Source organism: Rhamphochromis sp. 'chilingali' (assembly GCF_963969265.1).
Source record: "Rhamphochromis sp. 'chilingali' genome assembly, chromosome: 2".
NCBI lineage: Eukaryota > Metazoa > Chordata > Actinopteri > Cichliformes > Cichlidae > Rhamphochromis > Rhamphochromis sp. 'chilingali'.
Genome location: NC_137930.1, coordinates 7,914,374 through 7,940,246, shown reverse-complemented (window position 1 = coordinate 7,940,246; position 25,873 = coordinate 7,914,374). Strand labels below are relative to the sequence as shown.

General features: G+C 40.4%; 1 protein-coding gene across 4 annotated transcripts in view; it reads left to right on the top strand.

Moving 5' to 3' along the window:
- LOC308391947 (myocyte-specific enhancer factor 2C-like) overlaps positions 1-25,620 on the top strand; it is a 36,285-nt gene extending 10,665 nt beyond the window's left edge. For 3 of the 4 annotated variants that reach the window (XM_080874766.1, XM_080874765.1, XM_080874767.1), the window contains 9 exons: positions 5,550-5,718; positions 7,788-7,991; positions 17,004-17,147; positions 17,245-17,425; positions 18,231-18,275; positions 19,771-19,934; positions 20,494-20,623; positions 20,707-20,827; positions 21,239-25,620. In XM_080874766.1, coding sequence (XP_080730892.1) covers positions 5,665-5,718; positions 7,788-7,991; positions 17,004-17,147; positions 17,245-17,425; positions 18,231-18,275; positions 19,771-19,934; positions 20,494-20,623; positions 20,707-20,827; positions 21,239-21,578 — 1,383 coding nt within the window. In that variant the 5' untranslated portion in view covers positions 5,550-5,664 and the 3' untranslated portion in view covers positions 21,579-25,620. Of the gene's footprint in view, positions 1-4,904; positions 4,927-5,549; positions 5,719-7,787; positions 7,992-17,003; positions 17,148-17,244; positions 17,426-18,230; positions 18,276-19,770; positions 19,935-20,493; positions 20,624-20,706; positions 20,828-21,238 lie in introns of those variants that run through there. The other variant, XM_080874768.1, reaches the window with a different exon arrangement.
- Positions 25,621-25,873: the final 253 nt, after the last annotated feature.

Sequence of the window (25,873 nt, the reverse complement as noted above, 5' to 3'; positions counted from 1 at the left end):
TGAAGGCAGTGATCACATGGGACCATTCAGAATTCACCATCCACATCCTGTATCTGTCAGACCCCTCACACCCGCAGTCTCCACCCACCCCCACCCTCTCTGGCTCTATGTCTCTATATAGAGACATGCGGTGTCCTGCCAAGAAATACAAGGGCATTGCCGCATGTCAGCCATTAGCCGTTCCTATGTAACAAGACACACGCACACAGAAAAAATGTACAGCGCATAGGCAATCACATACACACAGCCACACTCTGTCTGTGAGGTTTGGTGTGTAGGAAAATAATTGCCGAGGGAGCAGCTGAGGGCTGCGTGAGACAGCTGATTTTCATCTTTTCCTTTGTTTAACAGTTGTTCCTCTGTCTGCAAACCAAAAACCAGCCGTATTGTTGTTCAGGGTAAAAAGTTCATTCTTGTATTTTTGGAATCCTGTTTTAAAACGAGTCTAAAAATACCTGGGAGGTTCGTGCATGTGGGCGTGTGGAGTGTGAGCTGGGTGTAGATTTGCCGTCATCCAAGAAAAGATCAAACTCTGCGTTAAATCACTGGCAGACAAGTGCCCACATACTGATTTTTATTGTTTTACGCAATCTTCCTTCACCAGCTTACATCTCCATTTGGCCTAAAATTCCCTACAATATGCTGACTGTGCTCGCCTGTGAGGCCCTAAATTTAAACCATGTTGTTCCTTGTAATGTCCTAAAATGAGGAAGGCTCACAGGCAGGATGACTCACACACGAGATATTCATGTAATGCTCTTTAGTCGGCATGCTGCTACTTGCTGCAGACGATTTTGATACTGTAAAATAACTGCTTAATTTTGGTCATTTGTTGTGGCAATACCAACAACAACTATGGGGCTTCATGTCATGAACAATCATTCTGTACAATACGATAATTATAATTCTACAACTGTTTACAACTGTTTATAACTTGCATATTTCTGTATAGTTTCATATTTATATCCTGTTTATAGCCTGTACATAGCTTGTATACCCACTACAGCCTGTACATACTTTTAGTTATAGCATATTCATAACATATCTTCTTACCTTGTACATTGTAACATACCCATAATAGACCCATTTCTGTAATATAGCTATATACCTATATTATTGCTAATATATATTTTGTAATATATCTATATCATGGCTAAAGCACTTCTGGATGGATGCAAACTGCATTTCGTTGCCTTCTACTTGTGACATGTGCAATGACAATAAAGTTGAATTCTATTCTATTATATTCTATGAGCTGTCTCTGTTTGTTTTTGACACAACAACAAAAAAGTAGACAGTAATGGGGACGAGGTAAAGAAAATTACACAGTGTAAGTTTTTTCTCCATTGTATAAGTGAGAACTGAGGCGGAGAAGTTTGTTTCTCTGTCTACAAAGGAAGAAGCCTTTTCTGTGTGGCTGTAGCTCATGAGGTAGAACTGGTCATCTACTAATTGGAAAATTGGTGGCTTGATCCCTGGCTGCTTCAGTCTGCATGCCAGACTTGGGCAAGATACTAACCCCAAGTTGCTCTTAGATGCATGCATTGGAGTGTGAATGTGTGTGAAAGTTAGATAGAAAAAAGTGCTTGTATGAGTGGGTGAATGAGGTATGCTTTGAGTGCTTCTTGAGAGCAGAAAATGTGTACAGTATATAAGAATCAGTCAATTCACCATGAAAAAAGTTACACTTTGGCATCTATTTAAGAGTGAACCCCATGAGATCAGGTGATACCTTATGATCAAACACTGGGTGAGGGCAAAGTCCCTTTTAACAGGAAGACCTCTGGCAGAGTATGGCTGAGGCAGTGGCGGCCATCTGCTGCAAACACAAAACATTGAAAAATGTCTTCTTACTCGTTGTTCTTGCTTTTATAACTCGGGCACACAGTATGAACCACTGAGGGGTTTTGAAGCACATGACGAGTGCAGAAGGGTCGTGATCAACATGAACAAACCACTAAAGCCAGCACTGCAGTTTCAGCTTTAATCATTTAAAGTGATGCTGCCTTTCTCTCCTGTTGCCAACAGCCTTATTTTATACAAAATCTTTTACTGAATTCTCAGTGGTCACATTGAGCGTTTGGTTGTTGTTTTATGGATTATTTATGTGTTATTTGTGACATGGCAGACTGATTCAGCTCACACATTTAGTGTGAACTAACACACTATACAAGAGTGTTTTGGTAGTAATTATTATTTGGATGGATCTTCTCAGAGTGCAGTCAATCTTTGTTCTTTAGATTGTGTAACATGAAAACAAGTAGAGATGTGAACACCAGGGCTGAAATGAGAAGTAGTTTTCATAGGTAATTAAGGTTCAGAACCTTCTGTTTTTATTTTTAGATTGGTTAAGCTGAAAAATAGTCACCAGTACAGTGTCCATTGACGTATACTCACCTCTTGCCCCTGCAGGCGGTCTATCTCTCAAGCTCAGATCCTCTACCAGATAGATGGGAGGATCCTGCCCAGCATTTTAGCTGTTCCTAGGACTGCGCTCTTCTGGACAGAGCTCTTGGATGTTGTTCCTAGGATCTGCTGGAGCCACTCACCTAGCTTGGGAGTCACTGCACCTAGTGCTCCGATGACCACTGGGACCACTGTTACCTTCTCCCTCCACATCTTCTTGAGCTCTTCTCTGAGCCCTTGGTACTTCTTCAGCTTCAACTGTTCCTTGTTCAGAAGATGCCATCATTCGGTATCGCTACGTCTATCACTACGGCCATCTTCCTCTGCTTGTCTACCACTACTATATTCAGTTGGTTAGCCACCACCATTTTGTTGGTCTGTTTGTATCTGGAAGTCCCACAGTATCTTAGCTCAGTAATTTTCAACCACCCTAGGCGGGGTGTTCCATTTTGACCTCGTAACTTCCAGATGTTTTTGTATACAATGCTGACGACTTGGTTATGGCGTTTCATGTATGTCCTGCGTGCTAGCATCTTGCACCTTGCTGTTATGTGCTGGATTGTCTCCAGCCTGCACCTGGGGTCTTGCCTGGTGTGATAGACCCCAGCCTCTATGGATCTTGCACTCAGAGCTTGTTCCTGTGCTGCCATGATTTATGTCTGTGTGCTGTCTGTAGCCTTCATACCTTTTAAATAGTGATGATGATGGTTATAAAGAGATGAGGCAAAAAAAGAAGTACACTCTGCAGCAAAGTCATTCTAGCTTTTGTTCAGAGAGCACACACCTTCGTCATCGCTTACATCGGCATAAATCCTTATTTTATTGTTCGTTTCATCCTGTGTGCCCAAAGGCTGACACCACCTTAACAGTCACACCTCTTCTGTCCTTGCAGTGCGGCGATGATGATGACGGCAGAGAAGCTGCCAAGAAAACCTGCCATGTGTGTTTGTTTGTGGGTGTCTGTTCCTGCATGTGTGAACATCCAGTTAATTCAGCGTGCTCTTAAGCGCCACTTCAGGAGTGTGACACAGGTCACATGGCATACGCAGTCTCTCTTACTCACACACACACACACACACACACACACACACACACACACACACACACACACACACACACACACACACACACACTGCATTAACTGGTACTCTTGCTTTTATATTAAGCATAAATTTTCTATGTCCCCTGTTTAGCTCACATCCTGCTTCATGCTCTGTGCAACACAAGTTATTAACAAACCCTTTGCTTAGATTCATGCTGCTACTAAGAATTGTCACATTCTGCACCAAGAGGACAGGAGTCTCTTTTCTCTTAAATGTGAGATTTAGTAACACAACGCCACATACTGCTCACTGTGATTCTTCTCACACACTCACTGCATAGTCAAAAGTATTGGATCCCTCTTTGAGTTCATGTGTTTTCAGTCGATTTGCGACAGGTGTCTAAAATCAAGCACCTATCCATGCAGCCTGTCTTTACACATAGTTGTGAAAGAACAGATCATTTTAAAGTCTGTGCCTTTTTCCAGAGAATTAAATCTTTGCATGGGTCATTTAAAACAAAAAATTAGCCCCCTTTCAGCTGCATTAGAGGCACTGGTATGTAACTTGCATTACATTTTGTGAAATTACAGAAATAATCACAAAAAGTCGGAAGATGCTTTTGGAAGAAATGGAAGAAATGACATATGATGATGTCCTGTACCTGATTTTTGTGTTAACTGTTAGTCACAAGATAAACCAGTAAAAATGCATGTGCAGGGAAATGAAAACTGCCTTAGATATTATACCGTTGAGCTTAGAATAAGCAGGAGAGTATGGTTTTGTGTGTGTAGAGTTTGCAATGTCCGCTGTGTGGGTTTTCTCTGATGTCCCACCACTGAAAACCTGCTACATTAATGTTTTATATATCGACGCTGCACACTCTTAACATCACTAGTTTCACTTCCTTATTTCCTTTGTTTTTTCTTACCGGAATAATGGCTAGATTTCTTCTTGCAACTAACTCCTTGTGGTAACAGTGGGTACCCTGAGAGGTTAGCTCCTCATGTTGCCAAAGCAAGTGAAATTCAGTTGTACTGAAATCACTTACCGGATCTGTGACCGCAGTCAGCCTTTGCCTGATCAGTTTATGGTCTTGTTGATAGTTTCAAGTCTTACCAAATACAACATGGTGTTGGTTTTATAAATCATGGTCCTACTTGAAGTTCTTTTTAACTAGTTGCTGCTATTTGAGTGTGGGTTGTTTGTCATTCAGTTCTGTCCTTTGCTCATCAAGATTTTGAAGGCTAGATTAAAGACGGTACAAAAAAACACAATTTACTGAATAACTGTTAGTTATGTAAGTTCTACTTGTGTTATCAAATTGTAATTTTCATCAGTGAATTGTCCTTTTTTAAGCTCTGCTTAGGACTGATTTTCAAAGACACCAGTTTGAGGGTAAAGACTGTATTTGGAGTTGGGTCGTGGTGTTTCCCACTCTCTTGTCCGATTCAGCTCCGCCCAAAGAGGAAGTTTTCTGGTGAGCGGTTGAGATGTACCTAATTCCAGTCTGCAACTTTGGTTTTTCAAACGTAGATGTTTTTTTATATACCGTATGACATTGCCAGACTCCTCCGTCTTTATCATTTGCATTTTGACATGCCCAGTTGTTTCACTTCCTCCTGAGTGTACAGTAAACCCCTTGAGGAAGCTGGGTTTATGGGTGTGTCTGGGGGGATACAACAGCGGTGACATGCAAACAGACAATGTGCTGCCTGACCACGCATGCATGTCAGTTAAACTGTGCATTGTAGCATGAGAAGATACCCACTCACAATTAATTTTTTGGTAATTATTTCAATTATGCATGTATGTGTTCATACATGTTGCTGTTGGAGTCTGTTTTGGTTAATTGGGAGTGGGTTGAAATGTAGAAAACCACACAGACACACACATTTCTTTGTGCGTGTGTGTGTGTGTGTGTGTGTGTGTGTGTGTGTGTGTGTGTGTGTGTGTGTGTGTGTGTGTGTGTGTGTGTAAAATCCCATTTGTAAAACAAAAAACGTTCTGAGTTTTGATCATCAACACGACTTACAGACAGTGAATTTTGTAGTATACATAAGTTTTGTTAATCTCGATTTGTTTATTGCTGTTTTTCTGCAGGAACCACGCAACAGTTCGAAAGTGAGAAGTGAAAAAGCGTGAGGACTTGGAAGTAAATCGAAGGAACCTGAAAATACGACAGTTCTGAAAAAGAAAAACAGTCAACGATAAAAAGATGGGGCGAAAGAAGATCCAGATAGCACGGATTATGGATGAACGGAACAGACATGTAAGTGATGTAAGACTCTGACTAGCACTTATTTCACAGTGTGCTTCCAGTTTATTATTTTAATCACTGAGATATGAAAGAACAGAATCTTATGAGGTACACTTTCGCAAGTTTAAATTCAATTCAATTAACCACTCAGCCTCCATGCTGCCTTGTTGCAGGCAAAGGATAAAGTAAGGAGCTGCACCGGGCCAAGTATAAGCTGAAGAAGGATTATTTGAATTGAATTGAGCTGAAAATGAGTATAAAACATCTCCTTTAAAGTACTTAAAGAGTTTTTTTTATATTTACCAAACAGTTTTTCTGGCTCAGCCTCTGAACTTAGGACTCATCTTCTTCCTGTGGTTCCCCCTCAGTCTTTCCCCTGTTTATTCTCACCACAGTGTATTTATAGAACAAGTTCATTAAGGGTACATTTTTAGCTCCACTTGAAAACTTCACAACTCGAACTGAAGTGTTTTCATGTCAGTTTCCAAAGTGCGCATTGTTTAAAATAAAAAATAACCTTAATAATTCACGAAGGAAAAGCTGCTGCATTTAAGTAAAAATAAAAAATTAAAGGATAGGATCAAATCAAACAAAAAGATCATACAGCAGAAAGAGGAATTATACAAATTGATGAGCTCATTAAGAAAGGAGCTTCTGTGACATGCAATGAAACATTTATTCATGATTACTCTGAGCAAGAACCCTGTGCAGAGGGATGTCTGTGTTTAGGTGAACACATGAAACGCTGCTGTATATACATGTTCACGCTCTTTCTTTCGCTTGCTTTCACTCAAGTACAACACAAACCAAGAACACTTAAAACAGACAAGCTAGCAAAACCATGTCATGTGACGCCCACAAACACGACTGTGTGATTGTGTGTGAGAATCATTTCAAAATGTGCCAGCACCATCTAGCTCATGGCAAAATAACAACTGTGTTATAACTACTGATTGTAAATAGGTGCACTGACACACACGGGCGCAAACACACACACATATCTTTTCTGGGGGAGTGGTTCCTTTCTTCCTGTTATGACAGGAAATGCAGGCACATGTGCTTCCTGACCCCCCTGACAGGGCAGAACTGACCTCCCAGTCCTTCCCTGGTCTGTACCAAGGTATACCAGTGCCTCTTTGTGTGCAGGCTTGTGGTGTGAACACAGTAAAAGTATGTGTACTTGGTCATATTGATGACAATTATTCATACTGAAAAAAAATAACATTTCCTTTTTTATGTCAGTGGCTCAGTTTATGATGGCTAACATGTGTGGAAAATAGCAGCAAGCACCAGCGATTGCTGACCTGACACACTTGTACTCTTTGTAGTGCAAATGCAAGCTGATTTGCAACCCACCTCCACCCAAGCTACCAAGTTGTTGAGATAATCTTGTTATCCTGATATTTATTTATTTATTTTTTACTTTTCTATGCTTTATTCCTGTCTTCTCTGCCCCTCTCTGACTCTGATTTTAACCATATTTTCAGCATCAAATCATTGGAACATACATTTATCAGCACAGTGTGAAAGGCAATAATGTTACTTATTATAAACATTTGGCCTTCACTTGCCTATCCCGTTGACCGAGCAAGATTCTTGGTAGTTGTTATGTGTTTTTGAAGACAATATAAAATAATTTGTTGTAATACCTTTGACAGTAACCTAGCCACAGAAACCTGTAATTGTTTAAGCTGGACATTTTATCAGTTTCGTCTTTGACTGCTGACACCAATAGTTAGCATGGAGTTAGGAAGGATAAAAACATTATGCCTTTATCTTATATGCTTTTATTCTATAGCCTATGCTTTCATACTGAGATTCTTCTGGTGGCACACTGTACTTCAGATGTTCTGTTATTTTGTCAGGGCCACATGCAATATCTCAGCAGCAGTTTACACCTGTTCACAACCTTTATGGCTTTCCATAATTGATGAAGATGATTCTGTTGCATACCTAAATCCATATATATGACCATGTAAGTTATATATAATATGTCATAGGGTGACGATTTGCAAAATGGTAGATGGACTCATTAATAACTAGACATTTCACGGTTCTCCTTTTACCTTCCTTTCTTCCAGGTGACTTTCACTAAGCGTAAATTTGGCCTAATGAAGAAAGCTTATGAGCTCAGTGTGTTGTGCGACTGTGAGATTGCACTGATCATCTTCAACAGCACCAACAAGCTGTTTCAGTATGCCAGCACAGACATGGACAAAGTTCTGCTGAAATACACCGAATACAATGAACCACACGAGAGCAGGACCAACTCCGACATTGTGGATGTAAGTAAAACACACACACGTTCAACATGTATAAGCTGTTGACTTTGGTCTTTTCAGTTTCCTGATTGAGCAAAAAGAATTCTGAGAAACCATCCATTAATCTTTTTTTATACTATTCTTACTTATTCTATTTGATGTGGACACCCTGTCACATCAAGACTACTTTCTCCCAACTAGCTGCCCCTCATATCAGAATTTCAGGAGCGGGACCACGCCTCCAAACATGCTCCCTCTGGCTCTCATCTATTTATGTTCCCCCAGTTCTACAAGCTGTTCATTCTCGTTTACGTCCCTCCCCTTTTCAGTTCTTTAACTTCTTTACTTTTATTTAGTACGTGGGGATCTTCCAGGCCCAGGAGCCACCGCCAGTCCCCTTCGAGGCCTTCCCCAAACCGCAGCTCAATTCATGTTTAAGCCATTCGCCTTTATCTACTAAAACACTGTCAAACCTAAAATGAGGACGTGGGCCCAGCAAGTTAAAGAGCAGTTTTGAACAACTGGTGGGTGGAGCTTATGTCCTCACAGTCAGTGTTGTGTAGCTAAAACTCTTTCTGTATAGTTTATTAATCGGAACTATGATGCTTTGAGGATCTGACCTCACTGTGCAAATGTGTGTGTGACCTACTGTATAACATTTCAGCAACACACAGTACTAAAGTTTGTGCTGGACTGAACCTTGTTCTGCCTAATCTTAATAGTCACAGTATTAGGAAAAGAGCACAATAGCAACTGCCTCTGCAGACACATGCAAACACACACTCTGTGGAAACACGCGCCCACGTTTTGGACACTTGCTAAGAACACCATGACACCAAGGTCAAATCTAAGCTGTAAGATGTCAGAATCCAGGCAGTTCTGAATGAAACGTGACATATTGCTAAACAACAGATTATGTTTAGGAAATGATGAGGAAGATGACTCAGACAATTAAATGTAAACAGCCAAGGTTTGTTCTCATAAGCAGGACTATCCTGTTGAGACGAGAAGGCAGAGGACTGTGTTGATGCCGTTCTCTGCTCTCTGCCTGCACGTGGACACACCGTATGCGTGCATCACCTGAGCTTTTCCCCCACATTGCCGACCACATGACCTTTCGGGCAACCCCATCAGAGCCAGCTTTACGCACTATGTAATCCTCTGTAATCTACTACAATCCTGTTTAGCTCATTACTATAATCTATACCTGCAGTCCCTTCATCTCTGTGCTGTAAAGACACAGTTTGAACAGCAGCGTTATTTACTGCTCACTGCTGTCGTTGCCACTGTAACCTCTGTACAACTTATCCTCCCTCGCTACTGTCCAGCTTTCTTTTCCTGTGTGTGTGCACACTTTTTCTTTTGCCTAGCCATGGCGTTTTTGTTAGTTTCCTAACCTTCGTAAAATTGTAGTGGAAAGGAGTGATGAATGAGTGGATCATTTTGATAAAGCCAGTGGAGTTTTTCTTCTCTGGACTCATTTTAATTCCAGCTCTGTATGTAAGGGTGCCATTGTTAATTTGTTTTGCCAAATGAAATGGACTGAGACTCTAACTTAGCACTCAAGCACTTTTTACTTGAAGCCTCGCCCAGTGACACAAGTGCTTTTCTCAATACCTAAGCATCTTATCTGCACACACACTTCGATGGATGCTGCAAATTCATTCTAGTCTTGAAAAAGCCCATGATGAGTGGATGGAAACCTTTGAGCACAACTGTAAATTTGTGCCCCATAATCTATGAAAGACGGACCTTTTTTTTTTTTTTTTTTTTTTACTTTTTTAAATGTATTATGATACAGTGCTATAGTGAATTGCCATACACCCTGAGCTGTGGCTGCATGCTCAGGCATGCAGTCTGAGAAGAAAGCTCTCACTTTAGCTGTCATACAAATAGCCTCACATTTGATTATTTGGTTTATCGAAGAGTTCATGCTCCACTCACTGACTGCAAGCTTTCTCTGATCATTGTATTGTGTGAGCCTGGGGTGAATGTCCTTCACTTCTGTGAAGATCGTGATATTGTGTTAGCACACATCTGAATGCTTCAGTGCAGCAAACTGGCAAAAGTTCAGCTTTTCTGGAGGTGCACACATTCACTGATGATCAGTTAATCAAGTGAATTTGATTAGCAGCACCTGGCTGCTAGCTTCTCTCTTAATTCCTGTGGAAGCAGTAAGATTGAGTAAGGAAGCAGTTGAATGTCCTGTGGAGACTATTTTTCATGTAACTCCATGTCATGCTATAAATTATAGATATTAAAGGCTAGACTTGACCACCATAACATCATCTATTGCATTTTTGACTGTTCAATATGAAGGCTTGGTATGTTTAGGTCTGTCTCAGGGTTGATTTTTATTATTTATTTACCTTTTTTAGCATAGGACTGATTATTTTTGCCAGGTTCATAAGCTAACATGCCAGGAAGTGTAGAAATGAACTTAACCCAGACTTCTTGGTCAGTCTATACCACACAGTAACCATATCTTTTGTGTCCTAATCCCTTTACAAATGCCCAAAAAGGGACCAACAGCACAAACAAAGGACTAGTATTCAAATGTGTCAGTTATGTAAAAAACATTCACCCACAGCTGTTATTAAGTGCAGAGTATCTTTAAAGACCAAGAGGATTTTTTTAGTTCAATTTTATTTATATAGCACCAAATGACAACAACAGTTACCTCAAGGCTCTTTATATTGTAAGGTCAAGACCCTACAACGATACGAAGAAAACAGAGAAAAACCCAACAATCACATCACTCCCTATGAGCGAAACGCTTATTTATGTACTGGAAAAACTGAGTTGGATGGGGAATGAAGTGTGAGTTCTAGATGATAGTATGTCCACAGAGATGTGAAAAGACTCCGCCAATGAAATATCTGGCAGGCAGGAATTTAGTAGAAGAGAGGCTCCTTTGTTTTGGTTATCTTTTTTTGTTCTCATGTGCTTGTTTGTGTGTGTACAGGCTACTGGCCAGATAACTATCAGCTTATTGTTTTGTGTTCATTTAGACTGGGAACATTGCTGCTATTTATAAGTCTGCATTCCTCACTTTTACTCTGTTAACCTTCTTTTGCTTTAGCCCGCTGTGTGTGTTTGTGCGTGCGTGTGTGTGTTAAACTGTGGATCCGTGCCGTGTTCTGATTAGAAACAGATGAAACCTACACTCACATATGCTTGCGGAGTGAGTCCAGTTCCTTTGTGTTGGCTGAGATCCCTCCCTGCTAAATGGCTGGAAACCGGTAGTGGTCTAAAAATAGCCCAGAACACAGCTAAGAATAGCCATGACGGGCAGTGAGTGTGTGTGTGTGTGTGTGTGTGTGTGTGTGTGTGTGTGTGTGTGTGTGTGTGTGTGTGTGTGTGTGTGTGTGTGTGTGTGTGTGTGTGTGTGTGTGTGAACCACAGGAGGAAAATAAAGAATAGGAAAAGAAGCAACTTCAGACTGAGTAACCACATTGAAGTTCCCCACAACCTCCTTCTCTTCCCTCCTTCCTTTTCCCCTCTCTGTCCAGTCCAGCACATACCTAACGAGAGGAAGTCAAGGACTTCATGTAAAAGTGTGTCCGATATTTATATATACACAATGAGATGTCCTTTTTTATTTCTCATTTAGCAGTGGAGGAAAAGATTAGATCCATAACTAAATATAACAGCAGCATTGCAGAAGCACTCTTGTGAGTTAAAACTAATACAGAAATACTGAAAATACCACATTAACAGTAGAGCGAAACTAATGTTACACTACTGTCTCACTTCTTTAGTGTTGTGGATAGAAATCTGTGTGCTGTTAATGTAGTTAAAAAATAATCACACATATAAACATTTAGATGTGTGATTACGGTTTCATGGACAGGTGTGGACTGTTTTTAGTTTTTCGTGGCAAATTAAGGGTCAGAAATTTTTTCCAGGTCCTTAGTTATGTTACATCCTTTAAAGGAAATGATCCCCTGGGCAGCATTGGGGTGTGGTCTGTAGCAAGATGGTTCTGGGTTCGAGTCCACCAGCTGGCTTGGGGCCTTTTTGTGTGGATTTCATGTTCTCCCTGTGCCTGCATGGGTTCTCTCCAGGTATTCTGGCTTCCTCCCCAGTAACGTGGTCAATTAACATGGTCAGTGAATGCTTATATGTCCCTCTTTGTTAAACAAAGTGGGTTGGAGACCTGTTAAGGGTGTTCTCTGCATAGGTGGCAGTAGGATGGACCTCTCAGTGTGTGGTCTAAAAAGGTATTGCTGCATGACTGAGCTGAAAAAAAAGCAGACCTATCAGACAGAGCAGAAACTTTGGAGGTGATGAAAGGGACATTCTTCAAAAGAAAGGTAGTCAGACATACCTTTCATGAGCAACATTACACAACATCTGATTCTACAATTAATATAGAAACCGTCATAAAGGGGACAAAACTGCTTAATGATATATGAACTTTTCCAGTACTACAGAATCATGTTGGAGTTTTTCCCATCCTCTACAAACTGTCATTCACCAACCTCAGTCAGAAGTAATAGGTTTACAGCTGATAGCTACATAGAAGCTATTTCTTAAGGAAATCATGAGGAAATTTTCAGAGAAATGCGTAGAAAGTTTGGGATCCATAACTTGAATGTTTACAGTTGTTTCTTGTGTCTTTGTAAATAATGTTGGTCTAATTTTGGACAAAACTGCAATCTGCTGCCTGCGATGGTGTAAATGTTGCATGTCATGTTCCTTGGCACATGCTCACTTTCAGAGCAACTGCGCACACACACTGACGCTCACATAGATTTAAAGTATCGTCTGATGTTAAAGAGAAGGAGACCGCTCACGAAAAGAGATGCCAATGGAGCAAGTGAAGCCAAAAAGAGAAAACAAAATGGATGGAAAAGCAATGAATGGTGGAGTTGGGTGGGAGACGGGCAGCTGATTTGATATTATGGGATCTCCCTTTCCCTCTTTCCTCGTCAGCTGTCTCCCCCTAAGTTGCAAATGCCAAAGCAGGAATCTGTTCCAGCCACCTGCCGTTACACATATTCAGCCCTGACAAACACACACTCCTCATCAGTGGTTGGAAATAACTAAGACCTCAGAACATGTACTTATGTATTTGCATTATTATGTGAAGACTGTGATATCGCTTACTGTCCAAATATCTGGTTACTTTGGAGCAGTCAGGGATCAAACCACCAACCTTCTGCTCTACCTCGTAAGCTACAGCCACCCCCAAATAATGCTTTTGAATTTCATTAAAACACAACAAGACTAAAGATGTAATTGAATGCTCTTTGTATTCAGACATATTTTGTACAAAGAACCTAAGAACCTTGCACCTGATTTAACAGCACTGTCTGACAACACCAGCTCACACCACTTAATGAATGTGCTGTGATCTTGGCTATATTTACAAATGATCACTGAGCGACAAAGTTAGACACAACAGAGTGACTCTCAAACAGGGCCTAGCTTTGGTGTGGGCACAGCTGCTGCCCAGAGAGAGAGCTGGAGGTCAATGAGGGCAAGAGTTCTGCTATAGAGCAGTACTCTCCATAGATATTTCACTAGGTGCCTTAAAAGAAAGGCACCTAATGCTGTATAAATGAAATAGAATTGAACTCTAATGAATGTTAGCTGAATATTTGCGTGCGATTCTATCAGTCTCACCACTGGCAGCTAAATTTCCCCACTACCTTTTACAAGTAATTGACTGATTGAAAACCACCAGTTAAGTTTCCTCCATTCAGTTTATACAGTAAGAAGCAATGATGTGTATTGCAGTACCTAGAAGTATATGAATCTGTAACACATTAGCTTCGTCTCGGCAAACTACAACACTAGTCCCTTGGAAGAATTTAGTGTATACTGTGTACTTGTATGTTACAACTTGAATTGCTTTTTCTTAAGTATCTTATTAGATGGATGCAGTAGAGATGGACAGGATATATGGGAAACAAATAGGATTCAGTCAGATACGCTATGGAAAGATGAGTTGGATGGAATTTTGTAAGGTAGATCTTACAATAATACAACAGAGAAAACCCCAACAATCATAAGACCCCCTCTATGAGTTAGCGCGTTGGCAACAGCGGGAAGGAAAAACTCTCTTTTAACAGGAAGAAACCTCCAGCAGAACCAGGGTCAGGGAGTGGCGGCCATCTGCCGTGACAGGGGTGGGTGAGGGGAGGAAGACGGGACAAAAGACATGCTGTGGATTGGAGGTGGGTTTCAAAGCAGCTGTTATGTGCAGCAACTGTAGGCAAACCAAAGCAGCTTAAATGATGTGCATAGATTTGTCTGCCGGATGGGTGAAAGTGAGCGGGTGAAGTTGCCTGGCTGCAGTTAAAGCTTGACTGCATGGCTGCTGATGTAGCTGACAAACAGCTACAGATAGGTTTCTGTTAAAGAAAAGAAGCTGCAGACTGAACTACTTGTGAGGCTTGTTAGCAGATTTGGCTGCTTGGTTGTGGAACCTTTTAAAATCCTGGAAAAGTTTTTTGTTTTCTTGTCAGTGATTGTCTCTTAACAACAATCGCCTCATCTTGCACACTCTCCCCATGATCACTTATTCTAATTTTCCGAGAGAGAGAGAGAGAGAGAGCGAAAGAAACTGTGTGTGTTGTCTTTTTCTTGATCTTTGTGAACATTTTATCCACATAACCCTGATGCTGTAACCTCAGAGGCTAATTGTACAGATGATTGTGCAGACTGCCAATTACTCATCAGGTTATCGTCATTATTATAGAGGTAATTTTTCCTGTGATAATTACTGAGATTAATTTATCTCTCAGCCCTAATTACAATTTTGTTTTTCTTCTATCCTCTCAAATGAATCATTTCACAATCGCTTTGGAGTTGGGTCAAACCTAAATTTGAAACCAGCAGACTAAGACTAACTTTAATGCTTAAACACTGTTTACAGATGTAATACCAGTCATTAGGAGACCTCTACTTTACCTTAAATTCACATTTTATTGCATAAACACGTGAAGTATTTTTACAGTTTGCTCCTTTAATAAGTTAATAAGTAAAATGTTTCCACCTGACTTCCTTGCATTCAGTCTTTATTTCCACTAAAAAAGCAAAGTGAGGCGTAATGTAGTAGCACTGTGTGCTCTGTGTGTATTTGATGAGGGAAAAGTAGGCTAGTGGAGTCAGTTTTATGTTTTAATAGAGCAGCCAGATTGACAAATTGCAAGGGAGTGACGAGGAACACTGCGGAGCACAGTGGCAAAAAATAACCTTCTACGGCCATCCTTCCAGTAGCCACACTGGTATTGGTGGAAGCTGCCTCACCCCTCCCCTCACTGCAGACCCTAACCCCCCCTCCCTTTTAAAGCACAACAGGTGTACATGACTGGGATGAGTGGGATAGCTGCTCCAACAGTCATATTTGTATGTCTGTGTTTGAAAGAGGCACTGCCATGCTCATACGGTGACAGACTGGACTAACGGGCTGTGAAGCGCTGAAGCAGGCCACCAAGACCCAAACCACACACATGTACAAACGGACGCACACACACTCACATCACCATCATCATTATCATCCAATATCTGTGTAAGAGAAGAGATTTCCCAATATTCACATGAAGCATCTGACCTTTGAGACACACACACACACACACAAATTAAATTCTGTTTATTCTTCACACATAACATGAGTATAAAAATTCAGAGACCTTTTTGTGAATGCTGTCACATGCTGGTGAAACGAGTATGTTGGGTTTGATTGTACCACTTGCATTTTACACTGCTGTCTGGCTTATAGAAGTCAGTTTGGAACCTCACTGGTGGGATAGCTGCTCATTTATCGCCCTCTTGTGGTTGGAAATGTTTGTTCTAAGTTCGACCTCTTCATTAGAAGAAGAGTCCTGGTGAAAGATCAAAACTTTCTCAGAGCAGACTAACTAACCACACAACCAGGGCCTTTAATTCATAAAAATCATATTTAGATTGCATGTTTTATAGTTTTATAGAGCTACTAATTGTAGTAGTCACAAGTAGCAGTGCAGTGCCAGTCCGATGCCTGTATAAACGGAGAGGCTACCATCAGGAATGGTAGTCATTGTTAGTTTGAATATGTGGGTCATCAAGAATGAGATTTCCATTCCAGATTCTTCTGGACCGGATAACAATTACTGCCTCTGATGCTGTTGGCCAACATGGTGCTGGTGGAAACTGTACTACTGCTGGCTGAATACATAGCAACAGAAATAGAGGGAGGTGTGTTAGGAGGCAGCGAGAGGGAAAGAAAGGCAGGGGTGTGGAGTTGAGAGTAGGGACTATGGCTGCTAAAGGGAAAGCTGATATGATGGAGAGAAGGATGGTCGATTTTGACTTTGGACATCAAGACGACTAAGGAAGTGAAGGCAGACGTAAGGATTTAAACGATTTAAGTCAAAAAAGGAAGAATTATGCACTTAGTTCAGGGAGGAATTGAGAAAGGCTCTGGGTGGTAGGGCAGACTTACCAAATGACTGGAAAAGTACAGTTGAGGGAAACTGCCAGAAGGTGTTTGGTGTATCAGGACAGAGCAAAGACAATGAGGAATGTTGTTGGAATGAGGAAGTTTTAGCAAAGGAAAAGTGCGATAGCCATAAAGAGAAATAAAGTAGACAGGAGTGCTGGGAGGCTAGATGTACAGCAGAGAGAAGGGAAGCAACAAAAAGGCTTATAGTGAGTATGGAGGAAAGTTAGCAAATGAAGAAGAGTTGGATGAAGATTTGGTCCAGGTGACATACCTGTGCAGTTATGCAGATGTGTGGGAGAGAGGGTAATGGACTTTTAGACCAGACTGTTTAACACAAGAGGGTGGACAAGCTTAGAAATGAGGACATCAGAGGGACAGCTCAGGTTGAGGGATGTGGAGACAAAGTTAGAGAGGTGAACCTGAGATGAGGTTTAGGCCATGTGCAGAGGAGAGATAGTGGACACACTTTACAAAAAATGTTGAAGATGGAGCTGCCGGGCAGGAGGAAAAGAGGAAGGTCTCAGAGAAGATCCGTGGATGTAGTACATACAGTAAAGTCACCCTGCTGTGTTTGACTCTTTTGTTTGTCTTCTTTTATCCAGACCCTGCGAAAGAAGGGTTTAAACGGCTGTGAAAGCCCTGACATCGAGGCTGATGACTCTGCTGGCCAGAGCCCAGAGTTGGACGATAAATACCGGAAAATCAATGAAGACATTGACCTGATGATCAACCGACAGAGAATCTGTGTATGTTCACACCTGCTCTTTTTGATGCATAGCGTTGTTTTAAGCAGCTTCGTGTTTCCTTACCAGTGACGACTGGCTTTGTTTGTTCTATGTGCAGGGTCTGCCCTCCAACTATGACATGGGTATATCCATCCCAGGCAGTAATCAGGGTGGGCTGCTCTACTCCCATCAGGGCATAGGGGGCAGTCTAGGTAACCATAGCCTGCTGCCCATCTCTCACTCATCTCTGCAAAGAAACAGCATGTCTCCTCAAAGTCCTTCCAGCACAGGAAATGCAGGTATGTTTGTGGTCAGTAGCTTTTTCTTCAGTCCTCATCAAAGACCTTATTAAATGTTCAGCTGTTTTGGACTGTAACACAGCTAGAGCTCAAAATGGGCCTTTGGGCAAATAAGCAGGCTGGTCCACACCTAGCAAATACTCGGTGTTAACCTACCTAGCACGTGTTTTCCTGTTTTTTGTCTTCTATTTAAAAATCTTTTCACAATCCTGCTGATTTTCCTTTCATAGACAGCCTGACGCGCTGCAGTGTTTCCAGATTTTCTATATGAGAAAAAAAAACAGTATTGGCCAACATTTGGTCCAGCAGTGACAAAAAGGTGTAGCAGTCAGGCATTAATGGCATTTTAGACTTAAGAATACAACTTAAAAAGTGACGCAGCCGTGAGTGTTTTCCTACTTTTTTCTATGATAATGACAATCAATAGATATGCTAAGGCCATAAGAGGATCATTTTCCCAGTAATCTTTCTATTGTGGGTTTGCGTTAACTTTGCATTTCCTAACACGGTTAGTAAAACTACAATTTTGCCAGCTGTGTTAGGTTCTCTTGAATCGTCTTTTTCTTTAGTAGTAATTTATTGGGAGCCCTATATAGTATGTTCATTTGAATAATTATTATTCTTAAGAATGAAGACAATCTCTGCATATCAGGTTTGGAATAACAGCTGAGCTCTACATGATAAATAGTTTGCAAAAGTTCCTGATCAAGAATCTAACACCCAAAGTATTATGGCGTTGTATAATAAAAATGAACAACAAAACCCAGATTGTATACTCATTTGATGTGTGTGTTTCTGTCTGTAGGACTGATGGGTTCAGAGCTGTCGAGCACTGTTTTGTCAAGTGTGGGTAAGAACGCAACTCTGTCTTATTTCTTTATATATATCTCTATCACTCTCTTTGTATAGATAGATCTTCGTCATAACAGAGTAAACTGAACACTGTCTTTAGGTCACCTAAATATTAAATGACATAAACGTGTGAAAAGTCAGATAGCAGAGCAGCCATAACTACAAATGTAGATGATGTTTTACATAACAGTCGGTTTTAGGCACTGAAAGAACAGCCAGTTCTTGAGGGGCTTCATCTACATTCCTCCACTCCGTCAGTTGTTGCTGCTGTGGTGAACATGATAGTGTAGTCTTCTAGTGGAAACAGGTAAAATGTGAGTGTAGTGGATCCAGCACTGCTGATTAGGGCATCATTATGTATATGTTTGCGCCACCTTGTGCTCAGTATGAGAAGAAATATGCCTGCTCTAAACAGTAGGTGTTACCAGTGGTAAATGTCATCAGGGCACTGACTGCAGCAGCATTTCCTTAATACAGTTTTAGTTGCTAGAGATGCACTATAGCGCCTCCTGGAGGGCAAGGAGTACATAAGCTCAAATACTCTGTTTTTAAGGGCTGAGTAAATCAGGGTGATGATAGGTAAATCCTGTGCTGTAAATCTCCTCTCTCTTAAAAGTCCAGCTGAAAACACACCATCCTCTTTCAGGCTCTTCTCACACACTAGGATCTTGACAAGATCAAAACTGGTAGCACGTGGTTGGGTGTGCAACTTTTTTTTTTAACCTGGAACCCTTTGGTTGCTAAGATATAGAACATCCATTGATGAAATATCTTGCAAGCACCTCAACAGCTTACTGCTGCTAGACCCACAATTAAAAAAGGTGCTTCTCAGAGTGTCATTTTTCATTTCATTTGGTAATTTGAGGACATGCATGAAGAAAACTGTAGCGATAATGTCTCTTCTTGCTATTTAGCACTCGTGTAAGTCTCCTCCCCTGTGACTGGACAGCTAGGTATCTCCCCTGTATCCAGTTCAGATGAGGAATAAAGCAGTACATTGGGAGTCTGTCATTGCTCATTGTTCAGCTGCTTAAACTCTAAAATATAAAATTCATTTCTGAGACAGACAATCTTCCCTCTCTGGTTATTGACTTCAGCTAGAGTTTGCAGTTATAAAACTTTGAGTGGATGAGCACGTTTTCAGACTTTTTCATTGGAGTGATGCACTTTGAACTTTCTCCCCAGATGTTCCGTTAAAGAGTGCTCCAGTAGCATTCAATCAACTATACATCTGCAGATACTGAAGTTAAAGACACTTTTACCAGCCTCACACTAGAAAAAGGGAAGATTCACCTATTTTATGTAAAAATGGTGTCGCACGAAATCTTAGAACATCCTGCTGAAGTGGTTGGTCAGAATCAGAAGTTTGAAAACAGCAATGATAAATATACTTCCATGAAATATAGGCACAAATAAAAATGGGTTTGGGGTACAGTAGTGATTTTGTAGTCATTTGTAATGAGAGATACCTTTTTAAAACTTTGCCCGACCAGGAAACGACAGCTACAGCAACCACTGCACCTCCCCTGGACTGCTGTCTCCAGGAGGCGCCCCCAAGAACATGCAGGATAAAAGTCCTTCAATGAACATGAGCCGTAAACCTGACCTGCGAACACTGATGCCCCCTTCCAACAAGTGCAACAACATACCAGCTGTTGTAAGTGCTTCCTTCTGCTTAGTCTTTTGATTTGTTTGATTTCATAAGTTGATTTTTATGTGCGGACTCATTTGAGTTTGTGCTTTATTGCTGCCCTGCAGTGTGAGGACTTTGACCTGATGTTGGTAAGTAGCTCTGAAAAAAATCTGATCAGCAGAGAGAACCATACTTTTCATGTATGCCTCCTTCTGCTAGTTTATAGATGATATACAAGGTACAAATATGTGAAATTAGTGCCAATGTCATTTACATTATTACCTTAAGTAAGGGAACTATTTGTACTTTAGAGATATTTGAAAAATTCTGCCGCTGAAGTGATTTTAAGGAACCATGAAGAAAGGCTCCTGAAGATGAGCTTGAAAATTTAGGATCTCTAAAGGAGTTATTGGCATGACCAGGTCACCGTGAATACCAGCAAACGCTAGAAGTACCACTTGAGATTACTGATTTTCTAAAATGAGCAAATCATGATTACCAGGCATGGCAGATAACCATAAAATGCTGGCCCTGAATCAGCTGTCACTGTTTAGCTTGGTGACATCTTACCTTTTCTTTGCAGAACCAGAGAATAAATCACTCCCAGACAGCTCAGACCTTGTCAACCCCTGCTGTCACTCTCTCTGCCACCACTATCCCCAGTCAGGGGATGGGTGGGTACCAATCTACACTTTCCTCATCTTATGGCACAGGTGATTACAACAAAAGCACACTGCTGCTGGACTCCACAGGTTTCCTCGTCTTTGCTCAAGTTTCTCTTTTTGTCCATCTTCAGATTTCTCCCTCAGCAGTGACCTGCCATCGCTGTCCGGTTTTGGAGGTTCTGTTCTGGGATCAGTGAACTGGCAGCAACAGCAGATACAGAATCTACAACACTCAGCACTGGGACACATGGGGTAAGCAGCTGTGTATATTACCTTCAGGCCACAGGCCAAGCCTTAGAAAGAATTGTCCAGAATCAATGCAATAATTTCAGCTGTTAGTGTCCTGGTTTATCCAGCATACACTGGAAAAAATGAAAATTAAAAAAATAGTTTAATTAATAGTAATTGTTACTTAATTATTCAGAAATCCCCTTAAAAAACAGACATTTCCACGGAGCCCAAGTGCAACATGATCACATTTCTGTAAATCAATGTTTCCATCCACTTGTATGTTCAATTGGAAACAGCAGCCAAAAACAAGAATCTTCATATTCTCACCAAAGAATTAAAACAAGCGTTTAATCGACATTTCCTCTAAAGACGTTCTTAAAATTTGCTTTGCTCTGAGTTTAAGATGCTGTTTCTCTTGCTTTGATCTTACAGGAATTTGTGCCAGAACTCAAACCTAAACCTCTCCTCTGGCCATCAAAACGTCCACATCAAGTCTGAGCCAGCCTCCCCTCCCAGAGACCGGATGGTTGGAACAGGACTTGAAGGAGGCATGACCACAGTTGGATACTCCACCACAGGCCGGGGGTCCCATGAACAAGGGCGTTCCCCTGGTGACAGCGTGTCCAGCTGTGGGAGCTCATATGAAGGCAGCGATGAGCGAGAGGATCACCATGGGAACGACAGCTTCCTCCTCCACCCCCTGTCCAGTCATGAGGAGCACCACAACCCATCAGTTAAACGGATGAGGCTATCAGAAGGGTGGACGGCATGATCAGAGCCTCTCTACAGCCGGGGGAGGAGTATTAGTAAAGTTACCGCATAGTGTTATTATTATTATTATTATTAACATCATATTCTTCTTGTACTGAGTGGGTGTGCTATATGTGTAACATGTACATGGGGGTGGGGCTGCTATGTGTGGATACAGTGATTGCTCAGCTGTATTTCCAGCATATACTCTTGGTAGACTTCACACTAATGACTGCTTGAAGTTCAGAACCAGTTTTCAGACATCGAGAAAGAAAAGGAAGAAAACTGTTTGACTTAAATCCAACTTTTTACAGTTTTCAGAGCTTCATATTGTCCAAGGAAGTTTTTATTCATTTATTCATTTGATAGTAAAAGTGAACCAGGCCAATCCCAACCAGAGCCAGATTCTAAAACATCCAAAAGCTTTAAATGAAAGAGTTCAGTCAAATTAAAGAAGTGCTCAGTGAGTTAGATGAGACTTTTGTCTGGGCCTAAAAGTATTCATAATCACTTCTTCTTACTGTTCCAAAGGCGGGTGTTCATATCATTCATTTCCCAATGTTGAGGTCAGTGAATATATGAATAATCCCAAAGAGTCAAGAAAAATGGATGTATTAGAGGAATGTAGGAGTGTAAAAAGAACAATATAAAAATTCTCCTGAAAAGGAAATACTTCAGTAAATCACAAATATGTGAAAAAATTAAAAACAACTAGTTTAAACTTCAACTAGTACAAAGAAAAAAGTAAGAAGGAAATATCCAACTGTTTTCATTCAGAAGTAAAAGCTTGAAATTGTTAAGAGTTTCTTTTCCCCCCCACCTTTTCTACAAACACTGTTGGTCCATGATATCATTCAGGAGCCAAACATATTGAAGCTGTCAGAGGGGCTGTTGGTGTACATGTATTGCTTGTTTTATGTGTGTGTTCATGTGTGTGGGTATAAGCAAATAACATATGTACATATGTGCTACTTATGAGCATATGTATGCAAAGCAACAAAAAGATCAAGGTGAGAAAATCTGGTACTCTGAATAGTGACTCTAATGGTGAATTTAATGTCAGGTGGCTAAATGGAGCATCAGTTCACTGCTGCAGGTACAACATATTTATGCACATAATCAATCACTCATGTATCCAGAACATATGGAAAGTAAAGTGTGGCGAAGAAAATGGGTTGAAAAAATGGGAGTATGAGTAAGTGCAGGAAGAGAAAGTGATGTCAAATCGTGAGAGGTTTCATTGTGAGGGAGAAGAAAGTGATCTGGAACAAGTTGGATAGAAAACAAGTTTCATTTATTGTGAAGACAATTTCAGAGCAAAAGGGGGGGACTACAGTTAATTCAGACATGATACCAAAAACATCAGAAAACACTGAAGCAAAAAAAGCTGTGATTGGAAGTAACTAAGTAAGTAATTCTGACAATGACCCACCTCAAAGTATTTTAGTTAAAATGTCAGTCACACAGGCTACATATACACAAAATGATGTATATTAGCAGAAGGAAGCTAAAAGCTGTAGGAATTTTATTATTAATTAGAATTGTATCATTAATTATTATTATATAAATAATAAAACCAAAAGAAATGAGGAAATTACACCCAAATTCTGGTTCTAAATGTAGTTTGTAAAATTAAACAATAGATTTACTTACTTTCTTTTTAAAATGTTCAAATGTAAGTAATCTGAAGTGAAGTATAGTTCACAATTTGGTATCCAGTTTATAAAAAGACAATCTAAAAGTTGTTATTCCTAGGAAAACAAACGAGGTCGTGTGTGGAACCAGACAGCAGAGGGCGCTCGCGTGAGGCGACTGCAGCAATGAAACTGTTATTCGTGTCTTTGTAATTGATGCATGAAAGTTAGCATGTGCTGATAGCTTTGCAGGATTTAGCAGTCAGGGTGAGGATCCTAAAAGCCATATTGACTGGGACAAGTGATGCTTTGCTGCACAGAGTTTGTAGTGTAGTGTTTTTCAAACTAAACTTTGCTTGTTAGATCAGATTGATATTTTTGGATGTCTGCAGTCCCGTGTAATAACAACGATATAAAAAGCAGCAGCAGAATGCACACATGCACACCGTTTCCCATCAGATGTTCAGGGAGACGTTTGCTCTAAGGTAGAAAAAAGTTTGTTTAGCTGGTGTCAGACCCAACGTGATCTCACAGCGACAATCCGTCAGAGCACAAAGGACAAAGCTCCTGTTTTCCACTTACCACTTTCATCATTTTTAAATACTAGCAGTGGTGGAAGAAGTCCTCAGGACGGTTAAGTTCAAGCGAAGTACCAGCCAAAAATGTTACCCGTTAGACTGTCCACCATGGTTTAGTCTAGTCAAGGGCGTAGATTTGGCATGGACGGATGGGACAGTAAAGAAAGACATTGAGTTGTTGTGTGGGACATCAGTAGTCCATGTCTGTTGCTGTAACAGTAGTTCATGTTTAGAATAAGAAATCCCAGCTCACTGATTTGATAGAGGCAATAGTGCCTAAAATGTTGCATAATTTTGGTGATAGATCTTTTACTTAGAGTAGTTTTATGGACAAAAACCACCAGGTCATTCAGTGTTCCCGTAGTGCTAATGTATCAGAGATGTTGGTGTACTATAACTGAAGTAATGTTAAGTCTTTAAAGTCATATTCTTTTATTGTCATGACTGTATTTGAAGCTATTTTTATTTTTGTATGATACCTGATTTATATGGAATATGGCTGAAGTAAACTAAAGCCTAAAATACTTAGTCATTTGTTTAATAATAATTTAACATTATATAATTCACATATAAAACTATGAATTGTAATTTTAAACGGTTTAAAAGCATGTAGAATAGCATATGTAGGCAAGTATATTTCTCCTTTTTTTTTTTTTATCAAGAAGCAAAGACAAAAAGGAAAAAAATAAGAAACAGGGCAGCGTTCAGTGGTTGAATCATCCGTCCCCACCAATGCCAAAACCAAATCTACGCCCTTGAGTCTAGTGCTTCCCATGGTCATTTTACAAGATTGTTCATGATTTTACCTTTTTATGTAACAGCAATAATAGAAGCACATGTGAATACATTTTAGGATTTGCCACCATATTTAGTAAAAAATGTACTAAGAACAAGAATTTTGTCCACCATACACTAAGTTTATCTTTGGATATAAAATCTTGCAAAATAAAGAACAAAACATACAGTTATGAAAAGTTAAAGTACTTGGCTACTTTCCAGTACCGCGTGTTTGTGTTTGTGTAACTCTACAAGTGTACATAAGTGACTGAGTTGTGCCTTGCATGTCAGCTGGGTCTGACGCCAGCCACAGACAGGCTGAAGGACTGCAGAGTGAAATCCACTTATTTTTAGTTTTTAATACTGAAGAGATGCTGGTGGCTGAGGCTTGTTCACATTTGAATATTTTGGTTTTAAAACTGTATATTTGGAGCTCAAACCCTCAGCCATCATCTCTACTGTAAATCCAGCGAATAAATTCTCTCACTGAAAATCCCTGTAGCTGTGATGGGATGAAGTGATGTCTGTTAACCAGGGCAGAGCCCAGATGTGTTCACTTCTGCACCCTTTTCCTTTTCATCAAGCTGGTCTTACTGTACCACAATGAAGTGAGAGCCAGGAGCTCATCCTTGGGCTTCAAGTGGAGTGGCTTGTGTACGGGTGGAGGTGAAGCTCACAAAACAGGGAGATGCAGTGTTGACATTGTGAAAGCCCCTCTGTATCTGTTTTCAGTTTGATTACTGCCTGTACCTGAAGCGCCCCAATGAAATAGTTTCATTTCCTCTTTTTGGTGACATCAGTGAATGTCCTCTGTACACTGGGGGAAATGTACACTTTTGGCTCTGTTATGCCATTGTTTCATGCACTAATGTTTCTAATAACTATTAAGTTAGATATTCAAAGAGATTGTTAGCGGCATAAGCTGGCCTTTGTCGCCAATTTGGAGACAATGAAAAACAAATTAAACACACTGTTGTTGCAGATGTACAGCAATTCCCTCACTCAGAAATGTGGTAGTATTTGTATTTTGCAAAAAAAAAAAAAATATATATATATATATATATATATTAAAATATATTGGTCTCTGTCTGATTTGTTATCATTGCCTCGTTTTAACAGGATTGTGTGAAGACAGATATACTGCAGTTTCAGTCAAAATGATGAACCCTACTGAGTATGTACAGTGGGGCAAAAAAGTATTTAGTCAGCCACCGATTGTGCAAGTTTCCCCACGTAAAATGATGACAGAGGTCAGTAATTTGCACCAGAGGTACACTTCAACTGTGAGAGACAGAATGTGAAAAAAAAATCCATGAATCCACATGGTA